The following is a 17436-nucleotide window of genomic DNA, read 5'->3' as shown; positions in this document are numbered from 1 at the left end:
CTCTGTCTTTTTGTCGCTATTTGTTGAACTTCTGTTTTTCAGTCATTTTCAATGTCTGATCAAAAGTAAGTGGCCGATAAGATTTTTTCCTTACAGTGCGTCATCAGGAATGGGTACAACCAATCAAAAAATCTTTCTGTTGTCCCTTCACTGCTACTGGTTGTTAAGACAATGCTGTTTCAATAGTATTCCAATCTTCCTTATGCTCTAAGGCGTATGCTTATAGTCTTAGCCCGAGTGTGTGTTGGGAAGAGTGAAATGAGCCACACTGGTTTTTTTATCGACACGCCCTCCACCTATCGTACATGCACCTGTGTTCCCTTGTTTCAAACAACAATACATCTGGCATATTTTGCCTTTGCAGCTGGGAGCTGTAGACCCACGGGGGATAAGGAAAATGGGGAATAAGGCTATGGGTTTGCGTCACCACACCGATTACGGTGAGGACGATTAAATGACAACTGAATGAGTGAAGGGACGACCCAACACATATCTTGGTTGTTGTGAAACAAATATTTAGACAAACCGTACAGGTAAAAGGCGAATGGAAATTAATTAGGCAGATCGACGTATGTTGCTACGTTTTGTGTTCGATCCGAATCGGTTACGCTTACGTTCTTACGGGTATTAGTTTTGCTAGACACCACCCTACTAATACCCATTAACTGACAATGATTGAAGGTTTTTTGCTGACAGAAAGCCTAGAGAGTGATGTATTAACTAGCGGAACTCGAAGTAAGTACCCAGACGTTGAGAGGAAACAGTCCATTCGTGGTTAATTTCACTCGAAAATCTGAGATAAAAACATAGGGCTTACTGTGCGGATGTTTTTCATAGTGATAGCTTCTTTATTGTTAAAACGCAGGAACACAGCTGTCTCACCGGAAAAAGGCAGCTGGCCCAAATGGAAGTAAAGCCGTTTGCTCGCTTTCGCACTTTTTTTGACGATGCGAAACGTGTCTAGATGGAAAGGAATGTGCACAATCTTGTGGTTATTTTGCCGTTTTTTTTGTATACCGTCCCAAAAGGATGTGTGCATGTTGCTTATTCATGCGATTAACAGAAATAATTAATGTAATTGGCGATGGTTTGATGGTCTGATAACGACACCATTTAGATAATTAAACTGAGTTCTTACATCCAGAGTTTGCTTATCAACTGCGTCCAAGAATCTCAGCTACAGGCTTAACTGGATTTAGTGCAATCAACTAGAAACTTGCTTCACGGATGCAAGAATACTCGAACTCTGTTTAGTCAGGAAAGTCAAACACAACAGACGTTTATTGAGATTGTTAGATGTTGCAACCATTATACATTAGGAACGGTTTGAATCTCTGAGGTCGCTCTAAACCAGTAGTGATGTCAACTAGTTGATAAAACACAGTCTTCAGCCTAGCACTTGGTCAACACGACCAAATGTGGGTTTACTGGCCATCACCGACAAAGCAACGAATACATGTTATTGTAAATATGTACAAGAATGCTTTACCGGTCGAGAATTCGGTCGCAAGCACGTATCGTATCAGTGGTGTCTCCTGGGGCTCATTGTTAAAGGAAATAGCAAACTTTTGAATCCAGCGCCAGTTGAGGGCTATGAAGGTTTTGCACAAAAGTAGTGTCAGTGCTCTTCAAATGGTGCCTGTAGTGGCAATTTCGAAGTTAAGGGTGTTAACAGTGAAAGTATGAAGAATCGCAGCAAAATCATTTGGATAAGGACCGGCCTATCGGTCTATAGACCACTCAACTAAAAGAGTAGGGACTGTCTTAATAAAGGAGGGTATCATTCACATGCAGCAAGTGAAGCATACTGCACTGGACCACAATAAACTACGGAAGAGCAGTACCAAGACATGAGGAACAGAGTAGCAAGAACAACATGTCTGATAACTGAAGGTGAAATATTTATGACAGTTACCATCAGTGCACCGAAGGACAAACTTCGATCACTGTCTAGTAAAGGAACGGCTTCAAATCGTTAACATTTTGGTTGTGTCTAAGTGCAAACACAATCTGATCGTCCTTAGTTGGATTGAAGTATGAGGAAGGGCGTTGCGACTAAGAGAATATTCTGTCTAAATTGGCAGAAATCTGCAGCTCGAAACAAAGCTGTCAATAGCGACTTATTCGGGTTTTCGTGTCGCGTTTTTTGAGTCGTCAAATTGCAGAAAGTCTGTGTGAAGTGCGGAAGGAGATGAGGGAACTGCTTCTTATAGCTGAGGACACCAAGTTGGGACTGCACTGAAACAAGTAATCATAATCAGCACTGACATACACGAAATAAGTGTGTTTGGAGGAATCATGAACCAGAGCAAACTACACATGGGTGCAAGTCTAGCAGCCCTCTGTCGACGAAGACAGGCAGTTTTGAGGAATTAAGAAAACAGAATGTTCTGAGGAACAGTAACCTAAAACCAAGGAAGATGTCGAAAGTTCTACTGACCTTAAAGTTGACTAGAATATTTGTAACTTAGGTTGTAAAGATGACGACTGATTTATCCACTAACCTGAATGTTTTTGTTATAAACTCCATATCAGCGATTGGCGTGATGTAGTTCGTAGATGGACATGTGTTGTCATGATATCACTTCGTCTATTCACGAGACATATGCAACCAAGTCGCTCAAATCAGCGCCGGATCAACGCTCATTTACGAACCTCATTTTTAGCCTCTATTTATTTCGTCCTATGTAGCGCTGTGTGGTACGCCAGTGAAGCACCAGTGTTGAACACTGGTGTGGATGATGGTGATGAATATCGCTGCAATATAAGTGCTCACACTTATTGGCGGGAAACGCACCGTTGCACTGGTACCGTGACCTTTTTTGGAGCAGCTGGGTGGTTTGGTGAACCACTGTCACCCATGGAAGCTTTCCATTGTTTTCTGATTCAGATAGAGTTGAACAATTATCAGATGTTTTTGTCGGTTGACCGCAAGGTGAAATCGGCGTGGAGTGTGCTCAACCTAGAAATCCAAACCTTAGTGAGGATAGAATAATCCGTCGTCACTGTTTTATCCCCATGTTCCTTTTTTACGCCAAGGAGTTCATTGATCACATGCATTATGGGACCGTTTGGGCTGATAAATTTGGTCTCCAAGGTACACCACAAATCGTAGCAGAACTCAACGTAGTTTGAAGGTGCGCTGAAATGTGTGTTAGAACCACCTGAAGACGGTTCGATTCGAGCAGGTCTATCTTCCTTTTTCAATAGTAAACCTAATTTGTATCACGAGCCGAGTGTTGCCTTTGGAACATACCCTGGAAAGCATCCCAATAATACGATTTTTTGGACGTCAATGTGTGTATCACAGGTCTGCAGACTTACCTTATTGGGCCTTTGGCTAGTAGTGCACAGTGTTTGATAAAGCAGAATTCTGACTAGCTGAGAACAACGCAAACTGAGAAGAAGTGGCAGACTAATATTCTTGGTGAACTTCCTGAAGCTTGCACAGTAGGGGAGATATGCTTAACCGTTACGAGAAAGGTTATTGAGCTATTCTGATTCGTAAACAATAACGAGAAAAGTTTTCAAGGGAAAACCGAAGCTCAGTTTCCAACTTGAGCACCAGCAGAGACTTAAGAAGATGAATATACTATCTGATACATCTCTAATATGTTCCAAAAGCGAAGACACCTTGACCAGAGGAAGATCACCCATTACTCAACTGTTTAACCAGGATTCTCGCTTACCCGGAAAATTTTTTCTGGAAGATGGCTCCGGTCACAAATTTTTCTCCTATTTATCAATAAAATATAGAAGAATGGAATTTTCTGCAGTATAACCTACCAACCTGTAGGATGCACACGACTTCTGCCGTAGTAGTTCAGCTTGAAAAGATTTTATCAGTTGGATATGAGTATCTCGCCAATTGGCGGCGCTCCAGTTGACGGCGTTGAAGTAATTCCCTGGAGTGGTGTGGTTTCATCATCACCATCATCATCACCATCATCATCATCATCATCATCATCATCATCATCATCATCACCATCATCATCATCATCATCATCATCATCATCATCATCATCATTATCATCATCATCAGCAGCAGCAAGTGTTATGAGGTGCTTACACTTTCAAGTGCTCAATCAGACAATCTGAAAAGAAAGTGACAGAGCGAACGCCACTGACCATACATTAACATCAGAATGAACAACAAATCACCAGTGAGTAATGTAGAAAGCAAACAGGCAAGACCTAGCTAAAACGTCCCAGTTTATGGTGGATGACTTTTAAGGCAGCGGCATTGTTCGTTTTGTCCAGCGAGCTAAAGCCTTTTCCGTAGGGATTTTGGTCATGGTGGGTCAGCCTAATCGGAAAAAGCTTAATGCAATAATTTCTAAGATGAGTAATGTTTAAAAAATACAGTGACTTAATTGGAGTGAAAAGTCGAAAATGTTAAAACGGTGGCCACAAAGATAAATTAGAACGCACAAAAAGGAGTGATTAGCCCTCGACTTAGTCGATTTAGTTGACAGGATTCGCGGTGGTAAGGGAAATATCTGCCTACTACTTAACTGTACCCTTCCATCTGGGGTAGAACCGTTAATTTCACCAGTGAGTGCAGCTTCAACTTACTAGATCTAAGAACTGTGAAGCCGGTGTCTGCACAGATCACGAATAAGACTTTGCTTTGACCTTTATCGAAAAAGTCTTGCATGGCTTCCAGTTGTTGACTGTCCAAAAGCCAGTCGCATATGGTTGGCGCGTCGAATTGAAAGTACCGTTCCAATTGGTTGATCAAATACATGTGCCGATCATCAATCAGTGCCCGACGAAGATCCCGATTTTCTTTGATTCTGGCCTATGGAGATGTGAAACGAAGGAGAGACTAACTAAGCAACTCCTGAGCCATTAACCGATTAGGCCATAGCATGTAGAAATATCAGTGTTGAACTCGTGTTTCTTTTCAGCGAAGTACACTCATTTGCAACCCGATTTGATTTTTCGAGAGACTACTGGAACCCACACTCATTTGCAACCCGATTTGATTTTTCGAGAGACTCACTGGAACCCAGCTAACTCTCTCGTTTGTGATGTTCTCAGGCAACTGAATGTGCTGCACCAGGCCGTCTCATATTTCAGTCGCTACGATATTCGAGATATCGCGATACATGTATACTTGTGATGCACTACTCACCTGGAACCCAGCTGAGTCCCCCGTTTGTGTTCCTTTTTGTTCATGAGTGAATTGACCCTGGTACGTACAATAATGATAGGCTATTATGGCGAAATCGACGGCGGGTTGTTAGCACATTCTTGCCTTTTGATCTGTGGGTGTTAAGGCTCGGCACAAGTCACTGAAAGGTCAGACGCGGAATGGTACTGCGTTGAAGTCAAAGAACGTTTAGTAAACAGTCGGATGCAGTAAGATCACTTGCGTGATACCTCTGTTCACTTTGAAATTTCGGTTTCAGCACTGCAAATTTGCCTTTTGCGGGTTCGTGAGCGGTGAATACCAGTAGGTTTATACAAATTGGTGAGTAACGCACCACATGTTAAATGGGCCTTACATCTGAGAAGCAATCTATCCAGGGTAAAGTGAGTGCAGTGATTGAAGCTGTATTCCATTCAATTCCGGATTAAGCTCATTGCTGGTCAGACACTTATTTTACAAGCCAACTTCATTAAATTGGTCTAGTATCATGATCATAAAAAACTGAGGGATGTGAAGTAGCTATCCAAGGATTCCGAAAGGAATCTATGGGATAATTGGAACGAATAGTTCGTTATATTTGTCCCGTGCCTTACCGTTAAGAGACGGACAGGGTTAATTGGGAGGGATCATCTAGGGTACTTTTTGGAGTCTAATGACAGTCTGTCACAAGAATGACCAGTCTGACTTGGTTGACAAGCACTGTCACGTAATCAGGCTCAGCTGACTTGTTGAAGACAACCATAGACAGTTTAAAGCAGTTCAGAAAATTGTCTCTTCTCATCCAATAAGTCATGAATTAGTAATCATACACTCGTCAAAAATTGTCAGTCCTGTCTGGAGTATACCTGGATAGACTCTCTGTCTCTTTACTGTTCTGGAATATGAACTGGATTCTTACCTTGATCCTTATCTCCAACGTTTTTATCTGACAGTTTTGAACACCAAAAAGGATATGATTTCGATAGTCTGATGAGTCGATGATACGCAGCTGATCTCTAGTGAGAAAAACTCTGGTGAGAGACTCAGCTGCAACCAAATAAATCTCCTGTGTATGCTCTTCGCCTTCAACTGGATTTACTTCAGAGTGTCGCTTCATGTTTCAGTTGATACGATATTCGAAATATCGAGGTGTCGATATTTTCTTGAAAAAGCTCACCACTCATAAGATTGTCTAGATTATTAGCTAGCTGATCAGACGATATACAGTCCAGCGCACAGGGCTGGACAACGTACCACAAACCGAGGTGTAAGAAAAAATGTAAAGGGCATCGATATATCCTTTGTTCATTTTATCTGTGGCGTGATTTGTCACACGCTTTGCGTACTTCCTGTATGTGAATAGGCGAATAGCCCTCACACAGTTTCCAACCTAAGCTACCGAATCTAATAAGCGAATGCATGTTAAATCCTAATGCTGCTTGTGACTGATCAATACGAAACGGGTCGGATCCATTCCAAACAATGCTGAAATTCGCATGGGTGCCTTGGTGGCATTTCCAGTTAACTCAGATATGCAACTGCATCTGCAAGGTCTCCTGTGTGCGAAAAGTTGAGTATGAATAGCCTAATTTTTTCTCCCTTGATCTAACCAACTCATGAGAATCAACAGTTGTTTTCCTGTTGGTGTTCTAGTCAGGTTGTTACATCAACAGATTGTCAGTCAAAGCTCATACTGAATGCTGAATTGACTGGCAGGTGTGGACTCCCACCTCACTTGTGACTTCATTCTGGAAACTTTCGAATCCCCCAATGTCCACCGTACCATCAACTCAGAATATGATGAGGCCGATTTGACAGAGTCAGAACAAAGTATAAGGAGCGCTGAATAGGATGAGACCAAAAGTTTACTTTGGTATGCTTGACCTTCGAATTTTCGTTCCGAAAGGGATAAATCTTATCTTCAATGTGACTCAGATGGTTGGATGAGTGGAAGTGGGATTTTATATACTGGTTAATTATTATTAAACCCATTCGATTTTCCAGAATGTTGAACAGCTCTCTATCTTACAAATGTCAGATTCGGAGAGTAGATGGATACTTTTCGAGGAAACACTGCTCATATTCTGCTGAACAGTCGGTAACAACCAGCGACCGGTTTCCTCCTTCTTGGGTCGCATCAAGTGTGCGCAGTTCCTGAGTTTCCGTCAACCTTATGTTCCGCTTGAACCCAAGTCGGACACAACTCGCAAAGTACATTCATTTGCAAACTAATTTAATCTTGGGTGGGCTCTTACTGCATCTGAGCTCGCGAATGACAACATAAGCAACTCGAATCCTAATCTGCGAAACAGTTCTTTCGCAGCACAATTAGAAGTCTCGATGTGTGTAAGTAGATAAAGCCTGGCTTTCAGTGTTCCAAGTCATAGGTTGTGAAGTACCAGCACCGCGATTCTGTGAAGGTGGTCACATAGTTGATTAAATCCAAGCTCCGGATTCGTGGAATGAAATGAGCATCAGATGGTAATGGTTTCAAACAAGCAATTCTTGTTTCGCACTACTGATGGATCTGTTACATCGAATATGCTCTCCTATCTCGGTTAACTGACCTTTGTTCGCAAAGTAGCGCGGACTTTGTTTAAATTGTCAATCTTCCGCTCAGATGCAATGTATTCTTTTCAGAAATGAAGTTTGCTGGTGAGAAGCGCAAACCAGGAGCGTATTTACTTAATCACTTTCCCAGCTTGTTATAGAATCCAGTGTGTCCCGTTAACGAACCAAGTTTGCTGCATGCAGCTTTCCACCGAAGTTCAAGTGCATAGAATTAAAAAAGAAAGTCACAAGGGTTTTTAATTCTGAGTTAGAAAGCTGACGACTGGTTTGTACTCGCTTCCACAAATGAGAACAATGTAAACTCCACAGCAAAAAACAACTGGTATCCACTATTGTATAAGATAGGTAGGATAGCACACACTGCTTTGAGAACGACAGAAGCAATCATGGAAAAATAAAATGTTCATCCAAGTAATAAATTTTCGGGTTGGTAGTGTAGTCGTCTAAACGACAGTTCTGGTATATACAGAGGGGCGGGCGTCAACGGAATAATGGGATGATATTTTTTATCCAGAAGCCTAGCAACCGAAGAGAGTGCGTATTAGTTCACAATAATAGCGCCTTGATACATTCGGTCGTTTTGACAGTACACTGATTTTTGTTCCGAAATATGCAAATAAAACTTACTCAAAGTGCATCGCGGTTTGACCGGAAATATTTGTTTTAGCTAGAAAAGCGTTTGAGACACCGCGCACTCAATACTGTCGGCCCTTCAATATACGAATTCTCGAAACCATGATGACAAATTGCCGACAAACTTATCGGGAGTGGTCTCTCTTTTATTGAATGAAATTACTGCATTTCCTAACCAACAATTTGGGATAACTCTTCTAACATTTTGCGCCAAGAAAACCTGGTCTCCACTGTGTTTATTGCTCACGGTAAGAGCGCGGAATGTTTATCCATTAATTGGCGAATTCTAAAAAACTTGACTGCTTTACGAATGCAGCTTAGATTTTTTTAGAAAAGGAGGTAGTCTGACTATAGTAAGCATTGCTGAACTCAGTACTAGCAGCCTTTCATGTTTAATGATTCTTGCTCGCTTTAATCAACGCCGCGATCGACTTGTACTCATAGGAAGCAAACGTAGGCTGCAACTTCGTGTTTTTTCTCTCCACACAAGCTGTTTTGGGGGCGAGAATAATGTTCAACTTATCATCGGGAGATCAACAATATGTCTGATTTGTCATAATTTACTGTGGGGATGGGAACCACGGGGAGGAACAAAACGATATGGGGTGGATATTCTTTGTGCTGAAGTAGATAATGCGAACTTGGGGTTGAGATTCAACAATGGTTTAGAGGTGCTGTGAGGTTGTTGTAGTACTGTTGAGGTACTAAGCGGCCTTTCGGTGTGAGCCGAACGCGGAAACTTTGTAAAACTATTCAGTTGTTTGGCATTTCTTCACGAATACGCGCGATGAAAGCCTACTGAACCATTAGTCGGTTTGCTTTGTACGTGCTCTCTTTTGTGTATTTTGGCCATTCGATCGTCTTTTTCTAACAGTTTATTTGCATCCCATCTGCCTTCCCAACCTACTCAGTCGCAGCAGACGAGACTGAAAGCATTTGCATCCCATCTGCCTTCCCAACCTACGCAGGAGACGAGACTGAAAGTGAAAATCGAGCGGCACACTGTCCATGCCCTAAAGTGGACTCATTATCATAGATGCGAGTTTTAACGTGTGACTAGTCTTTTGATTTGCGGCTTTTGGCTTGCGGCTTAAATAGATTGTTTTCCTATGAGTAACGGGTTGAAAGCCCAACTGGGCCTGGCCAGTTGAACAGACAGTGATCAAATATACAGTTAGCATCACAGTGATAAGAGGGCCTGTTCGTGTGTTTGTAGATGGGTAAAGGGAAACAGTGACTTTTTGCAGACAGCTCTATTAAAATAGTCTAACAATATGAGGAAATAAAGACATTTTGGCCTCGAATGTAGTATTTTTGAGATGAGAAGGAAAATATCAAGGGTTAACTTTTAATTGAAGACTGCATAGTGTTTCATGAGGGAATAGGGAAGTAAATTTATTGCCAATAGTCACGTGTGTTCGCTTGTGGGGTGAATGAAGGCTACAGAAATCGGCTGCGGTAATGAGTTACACTCATACTGCAAAATTACCGAGGGGCGAACAGGCAGCATTGTTAATGCAAAGCTCAGGAAGCGAGTCACTTACCGGCGATATTACCTAATACACCAAACTTCTCTAAATTCAGCACCGAAATTTCCGGTGCGTTGTTTGCTTATCAGTTGGCCGTTTTTGAATTTACATGAGCCATGGATGTGGGCACAGAACTCCATGGATAGATACCGTATTCTGACAGCGATGCACCGGTTTCCACAGGCTAGTTTTGATACTTGCCTAATAAGTCAAAAAGATTCAGTTAGACGCTACATCACGTCTTACTATCCAAGCCAGGTAAAAGAGATACCTAGACAGACGGCAAGTTTGCATTCTTCAAATAAGCTATCAGTCTAGTCAGACTGATTTCTGAAAATCGTACCTGATGCCATACATCCAAATCAGCCCAAAGCGCGTGATGTAATCAGTAGATAACAGTGAGGGAGAGAAAAGTTTCCAACTTGGGTCATTACTTGACACATTGACCGACTGACTGACGCACTGATCGACTTATGGACAGACAGACACACTGACTGAATGACTGTTTATCAGTCTGACGACTCCAGTAATTGGAGAGCCCCACCGTCTCTACTGAAATTCAAGTTTATGCTTGACGGCTGGTTCACCCAGCTGTTTGCTGTGTGAGGAGAACTGTGTACTTTGGTGCCTTTTTCACTTCCATGCATCTGAACCACTGAACTAGCAATGAGTGCACTATGGTGCACAGTCAGTGTACAGTTCTTGTCTCCATTCTAACCCCCTGTAGATCAGAAGAATAACTTCCATGCATCTGAACCACTGAACTAGCAATGAGTGCACTATGGTGCACAGTCAGTGTACAGTTCTTGTCTCCATTCTAACCCCCTGTAGATCAGAAGAATAACTTCCATGCATCTGAACCACTGAACTAGCAATGAGTGCACTATGGTGCACAGTCAGTGTACAGTTCTTGTCTCCATTCTAACCCCCTGTAGATCAGAAGAATAACTTCCATGCATCTGAACCACTGAACTAGCAATGAGTGCACTATGGTGCACAGTCAGTGTACAGTTCTTGTCTCCATTCTAACCCCCTGTAGATCAGAAGAATAACTTCCATGCATCTGAACCACTGAACTAGCAATGAGTGCACTATGGTGCACAGTCAGTGTACAGTTCTTGTCTCCATTCTAACCCCCTGTAGATCAGAAGAATAACTTCCATGCATCTGAACCACTGAACTAGCAATGAGTGCACTATGGTGCACAGTCAGTGTACAGTTCTTGTCTCCATTCTAACCCCCTGTAGATCAGAAGAATAACTTCCATGCATCTGAACCACTGAACTAGCAATGAGTGCACTATGGTGCACAGTCAGTGTACAGTTCTTGTCTCCATTCTAACCCCCTGTAGATCAGAAGAATAACTTCCATGCATCTGAACCACTGAACTAGCAATGAGTGCACTATGGTGCACAGTCAGTGTACAGTTCTTGTCTCCATTCTAACCCCCTGTAGATCAGAAGAATAACTTCCATGCATCTGAACCACTGAACTAGCAATGAGTGCACTATGGTGCACAGTCAGTGTACAGTTCTTGTCTCCATTCTAACCCCCTGTAGATCAGAAGAATAACTTCCATGCATCTGAACCACTGAACTAGCAATGAGTGCACTATGGTGCACAGTCAGTGTACAGTTCTTGTCTCCATTCTAACCCCCTGTAGATCAGAAGAATAACTTCCATGCATCTGAACCACTGAACTAGCAATGAGTGCACTATGGTGCACAGTCAGTGTACAGTTCTTGTCTCCATTCTAACCCCCTGTAGATCAGAAGAATAACTTCCATGCATCTGAACCACTGAACTAGCAATGAGTGCACTATGGTGCACAGTCAGTGTACAGTTCTTGTCTCCATTCTAACCCCCTGTAGATCAGAAGAATAACTTCCATGCATCTGAACCACTGAACTAGCAATGAGTGCACTATGGTGCACAGTCAGTGTACAGTTCTTGTCTCCATTCTAACCCCCTGTAGATCAGAAGAATAACTTCCATGCATCTGAACCACTGAACTAGCAATGAGTGCACTATGGTGCACAGTCAGTGTACAGTTCTTGTCTCCATTCTAACCCCCTGTAGATCAGAAGAATAACTTCCATGCATCTGAACCACTGAACTAGCAATGAGTGCACTATGGTGCACAGTCAGTGTACAGTTCTTGTCTCCATTCTAACCCCCTGTAGATCAGAAGAATAACTTCCATGCATCTGAACCACTGAACTAGCAATGAGTGCACTATGGTGCACAGTCAGTGTACAGTTCTTGTCTCCATTCTAACCCCCTGTAGATCAGAAGAATAACTTCCATGCATCTGAACCACTGAACTAGCAATGAGTGCACTATGGTGCACAGTCAGTGTACAGTTCTTGTCTCCATTCTAACCCCCTGTAGATCAGAAGAATAACTTCCATGCATCTGAACCACTGAACTAGCAATGAGTGCACTATGGTGCACAGTCAGTGTACAGTTCTTGTCTCCATTCTAACCCCCTGTAGATCAGAAGAATAACTTCCATGCATCTGAACCACTGAACTAGCAATGAGTGCACTATGGTGCACAGTCAGTGTACAGTTCTTGTCTCCATTCTAACCCCCTGTAGATCAGAAGAATAACTTCCATGCATCTGAACCACTGAACTAGCAATGAGTGCACTATGGTGCACAGTCAGTGTACAGTTCTTGTCTCCATTCTAACCCCCTGTAGATCAGAAGAATAACTTCCATGCATCTGAACCACTGAACTAGCAATGAGTGCACTATGGTGCACAGTCAGTGTACAGTTCTTGTCTCCATTCTAACCCCCTGTAGATCAGAAGAATAACTTCCATGCATCTGAACCACTGAACTAGCAATGAGTGCACTATGGTGCACAGTCAGTGTACAGTTCTTGTCTCCATTCTAACCCCCTGTAGATCAGAAGAATAACTTCCATGCATCTGAACCACTGAACTAGCAATGAGTGCACTATGGTGCACAGTCAGTGTACAGTTCTTGTCTCCATTCTAACCCCCTGTAGATCAGAAGAATAACTTCCATGCATCTGAACCACTGAACTAGCAATGAGTGCACTATGGTGCACAGTCAGTGTACAGTTCTTGTCTCCATTCTAACCCCCTGTAGATCAGAAGAATAACTTCCATGCATCTGAACCACTGAACTAGCAATGAGTGCACTATGGTGCACAGTCAGTGTACAGTTCTTGTCTCCATTCTAACCCCCTGTAGATCAGAAGAATAACTTCCATGCATCTGAACCACTGAACTAGCAATGAGTGCACTATGGTGCACAGTCAGTGTACAGTTCTTGTCTCCATTCTAACCCCCTGTAGATCAGAAGAATAACTTCCATGCATCTGAACCACTGAACTAGCAATGAGTGCACTATGGTGCACAGTCAGTGTACAGTTCTTGTCTCCATTCTAACCCCCTGTAGATCAGAAGAATAACTTCCATGCATCTGAACCACTGAACTAGCAATGAGTGCACTATGGTGCACAGTCAGTGTACAGTTCTTGTCTCCATTCTAACCCCCTGTAGATCAGAAGAATAACTTCCATGCATCTGAACCACTGAACTAGCAATGAGTGCACTATGGTGCACAGTCAGTGTACAGTTCTTGTCTCCATTCTAACCCCCTGTAGATCAGAAGAATAACTTCCATGCATCTGAACCACTGAACTAGCAATGAGTGCACTATGGTGCACAGTCAGTGTACAGTTCTTGTCTCCATTCTAACCCCCTGTAGATCAGAAGAATAACTTCCATGCATCTGAACCACTGAACTAGCAATGAGTGCACTATGGTGCACAGTCAGTGTACAGTTCTTGTCTCCATTCTAACCCCCTGTAGATCAGAAGAATAACTTCCATGCATCTGAACCACTGAACTAGCAATGAGTGCACTATGGTGCACAGTCAGTGTACAGTTCTTGTCTCCATTCTAACCCCCTGTAGATCAGAAGAATAACTTCCATGCATCTGAACCACTGAACTAGCAATGAGTGCACTATGGTGCACAGTCAGTGTACAGTTCTTGTCTCCATTCTAACCCCCTGTAGATCAGAAGAATAACTTCCATGCATCTGAACCACTGAACTAGCAATGAGTGCACTATGGTGCACAGTCAGTGTACAGTTCTTGTCTCCATTCTAACCCCCTGTAGATCAGAAGAATAACTTCCATGCATCTGAACCACTGAACTAGCAATGAGTGCACTATGGTGCACAGTCAGTGTACAGTTCTTGTCTCCATTCTAACCCCCTGTAGATCAGAAGAATAACTTCCATGCATCTGAACCACTGAACTAGCAATGAGTGCACTATGGTGCACAGTCAGTGTACAGTTCTTGTCTCCATTCTAACCCCCTGTAGATCAGAAGAATAACTTCCATGCATCTGAACCACTGAACTAGCAATGAGTGCACTATGGTGCACAGTCAGTGTACAGTTCTTGTCTCCATTCTAACCCCCTGTAGATCAGAAGAATAACTTCCATGCATCTGAACCACTGAACTAGCAATGAGTGCACTATGGTGCACAGTCAGTGTACAGTTCTTGTCTCCATTCTAACCCCCTGTAGATCAGAAGAATAACTTCCATGCATCTGAACCACTGAACTAGCAATGAGTGCACTATGGTGCACAGTCAGTGTACAGTTCTTGTCTCCATTCTAACCCCCTGTAGATCAGAAGAATAACTTCCATGCATCTGAACCACTGAACTAGCAATGAGTGCACTATGGTGCACAGTCAGTGTACAGTTCTTGTCTCCATTCTAACCCCCTGTAGATCAGAAGAATAACTTCCATGCATCTGAACCACTGAACTAGCAATGAGTGCACTATGGTGCACAGTCAGTGTACAGTTCTTGTCTCCATTCTAACCCCCTGTAGATCAGAAGAATAACTTCCATGCATCTGAACCACTGAACTAGCAATGAGTGCACTATGGTGCACAGTCAGTGTACAGTTCTTGTCTCCATTCTAACCCCCTGTAGATCAGAAGAATAACTTCCATGCATCTGAACCACTGAACTAGCAATGAGTGCACTATGGTGCACAGTCAGTGTACAGTTCTTGTCTCCATTCTAACCCCCTGTAGATCAGAAGAATAACTTCCATGCATCTGAACCACTGAACTATCAATGAGTGCACTATGGTGCACAGTCAGTGTACAGTTCTTGTCTCCATTCTAACCCCCTGTAGATCAGAAGAATAACTTCCATGCATCTGAACCACTGAACTATCAATGAGTGCACTATGGTGCACAGTCAGTGTACAGTTCTTGTCTCCATTCTACCGGCAATCCTTGAGACCTAATGACTTTTTATGAGAGCTGGGTGAGAGTCAATGTAAGAGAAGATGTGGGACGAAATGTCTTACCATCTGTGAAATGGCCACTGAGCAGTAGGCAAAGCTAGTGTCCCGAAGTTTCCGAAAAGCCAAAAATTTATTCAAATTTAGACCGTTAGGGTTACTTGGACGATTGTTGTGGAATGGCGAATGGCCTTTCCATTTCAAATTTTCTATCAAAAAACGATAATTTTTCATTCCTTCAATTCGTGTGAACGAAGTACTTACGCGGTTTGTTTGCACTACTATCAAGTTTCCACATAAATATTAATATTACAACATCAGTTATGTTCTACATAGTATGGATTTTTCCTAACGCTGCTGCTTCATGGCAATTTTTCGTCCCCAATGGGTCTGCTTTGGTATGTGATTTCATCAAGTTTGCCATAATGGGACACACCAAATACGCCTTTTCATCTTTCCACATCTCAGAGGAATTCATGAGTCTTGTTAGTGAAATATTAGACCGACTGAAATCGACATTCCCAGGAATTACTACAGAAAAAATCAAATCAGTCCGCTTATCTAGTAGACAATTTGTTCCGTCTCAGGCAGTTGGCCCTTTCGTGAAATAATTATTCACGTCGTTCGACTTCGGACTGAAACGTTCTAGTCTGGTTGAACACTGGTATCTTTGGATCGCGTTACGGGTTTTAAAATAACAAGCAAAACCGTGTTATAAACTCCGTCTTTAAAATCAGGTCTGCTTTGTCGCATCAAACCCTTGAGAAAAACATAAACACATGCGTAACAATAGTCAAACTACTTCACACTGATTGCGCAATGACCTAATGGAAACTAACCTGTTTTTGCTTGATTTCTTCATCCGTCAGCATTGTGGGGATTCTTATTTCGTTTATATGGATAATAGGAAATGCTTCAGTTCCGATGGAGTGTACGGGATTCTATGCAATGGAAGCAATGGTCATTCTGGCCCACTTATCCAACGCTGTTTGCTAGTTTAAACCTCTACTCAGATCGAAGGCGGTGACCTATATCGACTCTTGTGGGATAAGCTTTGAATCAGGTCACGTGATCTATTAGACATTTTACAACGAAACGTGCTGTAGTACGGTCATTTTTGTGCATTTTCTTGATGACAATATTAAATGTTAGGGATGTTACGATGGCATCTGGTACCGCTTCGCCTGTCAACAGTAGCTGTATCACTGGAAACTGGGTCTGCGCGGTGGTAGATATGCTACTGCGAGTAAGCCTGTGAATTTGCGGTAAGCCCGAAAGAAAAAGATCGATATACAGACTCACGAAGGCCTGAGAACCATCGGCTGGCCTCAGTGTAAGAGCTACATGGTGAGCACTGCCACCGCATCAAGCAACAAACAATAAGTACTAATGAGACAAGTTGCGGTTCAGTGGATCCTATTTAATAAAAAACCAAGAGCATCTGCTTGTGTTGAACGTGAAGGTCAATGAGGTGTTTGACCTAGGTTTTATAAGCTAGAGTTAGCGGCGTTCGTCGTAGAATGACGAGAATACTGGAATCGCTGTAAGGATAGTGTGAGTCCATAACACGCTTTAAGTCGTATCAACCTATTTACGCAACACTGCATAACAATACATTCCGTTGTTACCTAGACTTATCTGCTAGCCTCTGTGCCTAATAGAGTTTGAGCGTAGCGGCGTGCTAGGTCCGCAATTTAATCCAACGCAGTTACGTAGAGCTAAGTAGGCCCGGTCGAAACACTATGTGGCTTATTCAGTGAACACCAATAATCTTTGTCCCACACTTTTAACAGTCCAGTGGAATACCATCTATCATCAGCTGATTGCAACCACTAGTGATTTTCGGGACAGAGAATCGAACTTTTCTTCAACCTTGGCTGGTGCTACAGCATTACTGGGGATTGGATCCAAAATTAAGCGATTTGCTGACAATAAAGACATTGGTTTTCTTTGACAGCTTGTCGGTTGTGGCCAACGGACTGAGCTCACATTTTCCCCATTAAGTAGCCCGCTTTCTTGTCTCCTTCTCCAATGAAATTACTGTAGTGTGCTGCACTTTTGCTTTCCATTTCAAACTGACTGCGTGGCATTTACGAAGACTCCTCGTTCCACAACCTTGTGAGTAGTTTGCTTTATAAAATATACTGCGACATCTCGAAAATCGTGCCAACTGAAACATGAGGCGGGCTGTGTGCAGTACATTCAGTCGAAGAATATCATAAACGAGAGATTTATTCGAGTCTCCTGTGAAAACTAAAT

At 42.6% G+C, this 17436-nt stretch overlaps 1 protein-coding gene across 1 annotated transcript in view; it reads right to left on the bottom strand.

Moving 5' to 3' along the window:
* T265_14170 (hypothetical protein) overlaps positions 1–16152 on the bottom strand; it is a gene marked incomplete at both ends in the record, with an annotated part of 154143 nt that extends 137991 nt beyond the window's left edge. Inside the window, 3 exons of the mRNA XM_009172325.1 lie at positions 818–960; positions 4576–4801; positions 16017–16152. Coding sequence (XP_009170589.1) covers positions 818–960; positions 4576–4801; positions 16017–16049 — 402 coding nt within the window. The remainder of the gene's footprint in view (positions 1–817; positions 961–4575; positions 4802–16016) is intronic.
* Between the last annotated feature and the right edge of the window lie 1284 nt (positions 16153–17436).

Source organism: Opisthorchis viverrini, assembly GCF_000715545.1.
Source record: "Opisthorchis viverrini unplaced genomic scaffold opera_v5_151, whole genome shotgun sequence".
Lineage (NCBI taxonomy): Eukaryota > Metazoa > Platyhelminthes > Trematoda > Opisthorchiida > Opisthorchiidae > Opisthorchis > Opisthorchis viverrini.
Note: the sequence above shows the minus strand (reverse complement) of the source record. Positions and strands in the feature narration are given on the sequence as shown.